Source organism: Herpailurus yagouaroundi, unplaced genomic scaffold (genome assembly GCF_014898765.1).
Source record: "Herpailurus yagouaroundi ecotype Mexico unplaced genomic scaffold, PumYag 193, whole genome shotgun sequence".
Taxonomy (NCBI): Eukaryota; Metazoa; Chordata; class Mammalia; order Carnivora; family Felidae; genus Herpailurus; species Herpailurus yagouaroundi.
Genome location: NW_024412424.1, coordinates 2,035,404 through 2,041,562, shown reverse-complemented (window position 1 = coordinate 2,041,562; position 6,159 = coordinate 2,035,404). Strand labels below are relative to the sequence as shown.

The 6,159-nt window shown below is 47.8% G+C and overlaps 1 protein-coding gene across 1 annotated transcript in view; it reads left to right on the top strand.

Moving 5' to 3' along the window:
• The window catches only part of UNC13A (unc-13 homolog A), a 58,157-nt gene that overhangs the window by 31,128 nt on the left and 20,870 nt on the right, over positions 1-6,159 (top strand). Inside the window, exons 17-23 of the mRNA XM_040445554.1 lie at positions 438-553; positions 1,632-1,795; positions 2,192-2,342; positions 2,659-2,727; positions 3,044-3,133; positions 3,352-3,486; positions 5,278-5,411. Coding sequence (XP_040301488.1) covers positions 438-553; positions 1,632-1,795; positions 2,192-2,342; positions 2,659-2,727; positions 3,044-3,133; positions 3,352-3,486; positions 5,278-5,411 — 859 coding nt within the window. The remainder of the gene's footprint in view (positions 1-437; positions 554-1,631; positions 1,796-2,191; positions 2,343-2,658; positions 2,728-3,043; positions 3,134-3,351; positions 3,487-5,277; positions 5,412-6,159) is intronic.

The window sequence follows — 6,159 nt, the reverse complement described above, 5'->3', positions numbered from 1 at the left end:
TGAGGCCCAGTCTGATGGGGGAGGAAGGGTCTTCCGTGAGGCCCAGTCTGATGGGGGCAGGAAGCAAAACCTGAGGATCCTAGTCTGAGGAGAGAGACGCAGACCCAGGAATCCTGTCTAAGATGAGTGGACACTGGGGATCTTGATCTGATAGCGGAGGCAGGGCTGGGGAGCCCAGTCTGGGAGAGAAGCAGGGCCTAGGGCTCCTGGTTAAAGAGAAGATGCAGACTCGGGAATTTAATCTGCGCAAGGAAGCAGGGTGTGGAATCCTAGTTTGAAGGAAGAGACGGGGCCTAGTGAGTTCTAGGCTACTGGGAGAGGCACAAGCCCAGAGAGCCGATCTGAGAAGAGATACCTGGGTCTTAACTTCAGGGTCATGACTCCTGGCCTACCGTCACTCGGAAGGTCTGACGCAGAGGTTCCCTTCTGTTCTGCAGACAAGCGGACTGACAAATCCGCCGTATCAGGTGCCATCCGGCTACACATCAGTGTGGAGATCAAAGGCGAAGAAAAGGTGGCCCCCTACCATGTCCAGTACACTTGTCTACACGAGGTGAGGCCCAACGCCCCTCCCTGCCTTCACGGCTCACTGCGATCTCCTCCCATCCCTGACCACCCCAGCTCCACCTTCCTGTTGCCAGCCACGCCATCCATACTCTCTGGGCCTCAAAGACTATCCCCCATGCCATTCCTACTGCCTGGAAAACTCCTCCCTCTCCATCCAACTTCAGGGCCCCCTCCTTTGGGAAGCCCTCCTTGACCTCCAGGCAGACTCTCACTACCCAGCTCCAGGTGTTTCGCCCATCCCAGACCCGAACAGGGGGCTCCTGGAGATGACTCAGTTTTTGAGTGAATAAATGATTGGTTGAATGGCCACATGCATAATGGGTGGATTAAAGGATGGGCGGACGGACAGATGTGGGGTTGAACTATTGAAAGTAGAGATGAGTGGATTTGGGGCAGTTGCATAGGCAGATTGGTGGAAAGACGGATGGGTGGATAAATTGATGGGTAGTAAATAGATGATGGATGGTTGAATGGGCGGATGGATGCATTGCTGGATAGACAAAGTTGTGGGTAGATGTATGGGATGGACGGATGTGTGGTCGAATTATTAAAAGGGAGGATTCGCACGTGGGGGAAGTTTTGGGTAGTTGAATGGGTTGGGTGGGTGGATGAGAGTATGAATGGTCAGGCAGACAGATGTTTAGATAGATGCTTGGATGGAAGGACAAACGGATAAATGTACGAAAGGATAGAGGAGTACATAGGTAGGTTTTGGAGTATTTGGATTGATGGATGAGTGAGTAGACAAGTGGATGGATGGGTAGATGAGTGGACGGACAGACAGACGGATGGTTGTGTGGTTGAATTGTTACAAGGACAGATGAGTGGATTGGTGAAATGTTTTGGTAATTGCGAGAGTTGATGGGTGATGGGTGGATGACAGCGTAGATGAATAAATCAATAAATCAATGAATCAATCAATCAATCAATCAATAAATAAATGAATAAATCAGCGTAGATGAATAAACAAACAGATGGATGATGTAAGCTGCCTCCAGCCTGGGGTCTCCGACCCCTTGTGCCTCATTGCACTCTTCACGATGCCTTCTCCCTCTCGGTGGCAGAACCTGTTCCACTTCGTGACAGACGTGCAGAACAACGGGGTTGTGAAGATCCCAGATGCCAAGGGTGATGACGCCTGGAAGGTTTACTATGATGAGACAGCCCAGGAGATTGTGGATGAATTTGCCATGCGCTACGGCGTCGAGTCCATCTACCAAGCCATGACGTGAGGCTGCAGGCTGGGGCGGACTTGAGGGCAAGGTGCAGGAAACCGGGGTGAGGGGGTTCCCTAGCAGACACTGACAGACCTGGGGTGGAAGGGTTTTTGAGAGAAGGAGCCAGAGAGGACGTGGGTGTGGTGGGCATCCTGTAATCCCCTGGAGGTTAGGAAAGTGCAGTTTCCGGCAGCTAAAGTGACAGGGTGAGGGTCAGAGTTAGAGGCAGAGATAGGGCAACCCAGAGAGGAGACCGAGAGAAACTTGGGAGACACAATCAGGCAGAGGGAATGGTTTGAGGGGTCAGAGGGAGTCCCTCACAGATGCTGTCTTGGAGGCATTCTGGGGGGAACACTGCCTGTCCTGGCTGGATGCCAAGCCCCATTCCTCCCACTCCCTCCCACCAGCCACTTTGCCTGCCTCTCCTCCAAGTACATGTGTCCCGGGGTGCCCGCCGTCATGAGCACCCTTCTCGCCAACATCAATGCCTACTATGCGCACACCACCGCCTCCACCAACGTGTCCGCCTCTGACCGCTTCGCTGCCTCCAACTTTGGGGTCAGTCCCGGGGACCGGGGCTGGGGGATGAGGGCGAGCCCAACCCTGTGCGGGTCGGACCCTGTGTGACTCCGTGGTCTCCAATCTGGACCTGACTTGCTCTGTGACTCTGCACCAGTCACTTGTCCTCTCTGAGCCTCAGTTTACCTCTCGTAGAATGGAAATGGATATTGTGAAGGCCCATTTCGATGATGGATGGGGTGCACTTAGTGTATAGTAAGCACTCACCCTATATGGCAGCCACCTCGACCCCCATGTCCCTGCTTCGACCCCCCATGTCCTTGCTTCTGTCCATCCTCCTCCTCTGCCTCCTCAGAAAGAGCGCTTTGTCAAGCTTCTGGACCAGCTGCACAACTCCCTTCGGATCGACCTCTCCATGTATCGGGTGAGAAGTGCACCCATAATGACTTGCTTGCTCCTACACGCGTGTGCCTGGAAGGGAGAGCTCCCGGCAGGTGTGCACATGGGAGGACCCATCTTAACACGTGGAATGTGTTCCTTTGACATGTGTGCACATAGATGGGCAGCACCTGCCCAACGTGCTTGGTGCATCCAACCAGCTCCCACCCTAGTTGCTTCAAGGTGTTCTCATGGACCCCCCACCCACTTCCTGGAACTTGGGAGCTCTTGTATTTCCCCTAAGACACTCTACCCCGACCTAGCCTTCTTCATAACCCAACCTCTCTTCTCCCTTCCAACAGAATAACTTCCCAGCCAGCAGCCCAGAGAGACTCCAGGACCTCAAATCCACTGTGGACCTTCTCACCAGCATCACCTTCTTTCGGATGAAGGTAAGAAGGGGACCCAGTGCCATTAGCTCTCCAAGGGGCATTCTCCAGGACTCTTAGCTCCTAACCGAGTAACGTTTCTCTTGGAGAAATGTGCCCTTTCTCAGTGACCCTCTGCTTTCATCCTGCTACATTTCCTTAAGCTCATAACTACTTGTAGCCATTTCCTGCATACCTCCTGTCCCAGCTGTGCCCACTCGTGCCCGTCTCCCTCCCTCTAGGTGCAAGAACTCCAGAGCCCACCCCGAGCCAGCCAAGTGGTGAAAGATTGCGTGAAAGCCTGCCTCAACTCTACTTATGAGTACATCTTCAACAACTGTCATGAACTCTATAGCCGGGAATACCAGACAGATCCGGTGAGGACCCCAGATAAAGCAGAAAGGAATAGGGGATACCAACCAGGCCCTGACCAAGTTCCAGAGCTTCCCCTTCGCAAGCGGTTTAACTGAGCCTCAGTATCTCCCTCTGTAAAATGAGGTCATAAACCCATATCTCAGGATTGAAGAGAAGATTCAATGAACTGCAACCTTTAGATAAAGTGTAGGTAAGTGCTTGGCACCTGATACACAATAGATGCTCAATAAATTCAGTTTTAGCTGAATTTAGTTGAGTTAGGCATACAGTGTGCCTAGGATAGAATCACTGTTCTAAATGTTGAGTTGAATTGAATTTTTTGAGTAAAATTCAGTTTGGGCCATTTCAAGTCAGTTTATTTGAGATCTTTTAATATGTGTTTATCTACACATATAATGTCTCAGGATTGTCAATAAGGTTTCAAGGAGCTCATGGCTTATTAGAAGGGAAAGATGTGGGGCGCCTGGGTGGCGCAGTCGGTTGAGCGTCCGACTTCAGCCAGGTCACGATCTCGCAGTCCGTGAGTTAGAGCCCCATGTCAGGCTCTGGGCTGATGGCTCAGAGCCTGGAGCCTGTTTCCGATTCTGTGTCTCCCTCTCTCTGCCCCTCCCCCGTTCATGCTCTGTCTCTCTCTGTCCCAAAAATAAATAAACATTGAAAAGAAGGGAAAGATGTATACATCGGAAATTCACAACCTAGGATGATTAGCCCTGGGGTGGAGGAATTGCAAGAGTCTGTGGGAGCTAAGGTGACCCCTGCCTCACCTTGGGCTTCTGATAGGAGATAAGATAAGCTGAATTTAGTGAGATTTTATTTCATTCCATTCATTTACAGTCCCTTGAGTTGAAATCAAGTCACTTTGAATTGAATTGGGTTGAGGTGCAGTGGATCAAATTGGGTTGAGTTTGGTTTAACTATAAACTGTTCAGTTTCATTTATTTCTTTTCAGGTGACTTAAAATTGCTCTTGGCTAATTAGTGAGCAGAACTGAGTGGGATTAAGCTGAGTTTCCTTGAGCAAAAATCCATTTTTTTCTATTCAGTTGAACTGAAGTGATTCTCGACTGGGTTGAGTTGACTTGAGTTAGGATACGCTGGATTGTTGCCTTGGGTATAGTTGAGTTCAAATGAGTTGGGTTGAGTTGGGTTTGTTGCAGTTGAATTTAGCTGCATCCATTTTCATTGACTGACTACAGTTGGATTGAGCTGGCCTGAGGCTATTAGGTTGAGTTGAGTAGGTAGAGTTGGATTGGGATGACTTGGTTGAGTTGAATTAGATTAATTTAGGTTGGGTTGAGTTCAAGTCTATTTATTTCCATTATTTTGACTTAGGATGATGTTGCTCTTGGATGAGTTGATTAGGTTCAATCCAATTGAATTCATTTGAGTTTAATTCAATCCAGTTAAGTTTAATTCCACTCCACTCAGTGTAATTGGCCCAAGTTCAGTTTCACTGAATTAACTCTGAGAACCTCCGTCTGTTAAGCTAAGTGGGCCTGATTGGCATTCATTTCAGTTCCATTTGGTTTCATGGGCTTCAGGTTTTTTCAACTAAATTCAGTTCTATTCAGTTTTATGAGTTGAGTCTAATTAAGCTTTGTTGAGCTGCAGGGACATGAGCTCTGTTTAGACCAGTTTACAAGAGTTCAGTTCATTTTCATGCAGTTTTCTCACTTGAACCACACACTATTAACAGGGCCCCTTCCTCACTAACCTCCTACCCCTCAATAATGAACTAACTGAGGCACCCACCCCCTGGACCCCTCTGGCCAATCTCTCCATTGCCCCTTCCAGGCTAAGAAAGGAGAAGTTCCCCCAGAGGAACAGGGACCCAGCATCAAGAACCTTGACTTCTGGTCCAAGCTGATCACTCTCATAGTGTCCATCATTGAGGAAGACAAGAATTCATACACTCCCTGCCTCAACCAGTGAGTTGTGCATCCGTGCAGTTAATTATCTGGAGGTGTATGTTTATAGTGTGTGTGTATGTGTGTGTGTGTACACAACTTTGTGTCTTATGTGTAAAGGCGATCATGTCTAATTACACATAAAATGATGCGTATGTGGAGGCAACTGTAGGTGTGGTTGTGCCTGAATGAAATATGGCATAATTTATAAACGGAAACCTAAAACTGTGTGTATGTATACAATCACTGGTATAATCGGATATGTATTTTGTACATGTTGATTTGTGTGAATAAAAATGTGTACATATGTATATAATAGTGTAGGCTCGTAAATAACAATAAGCAGTGTTGTTCAAGTATTTAATGTGTGTTAAAGACTCCACCAAATGTTTTACATTTAAATTGCATTATATCTTGTGTGTGGATGTAATTCTGTGTATAGTTGTGGCCTATGGGTTTAAATGTATATTGTATATATGCGTACAATTGTGGAATGCACTTCAATATACAATATTGCATATTGTGTAATTGTGTGTGAATATGTACACAGTTTTATATGGATTTATGTATCTGTAGAGTTTTCATCTATGTTAGCTGAATGAACTGTTGTGTCTTATTTATCCCTGAGTGCTAGAGGGGCTCTTAACTCTGGTGTGCCAGTATCTCTTGGTTAGTTAGATATTCAGTTAAGATCAGGGATTTGGGATTGATGGACTGAAAGGTGGATGGATGGATGGGAAGATGGATGGAGATATGTATGACTGAATGG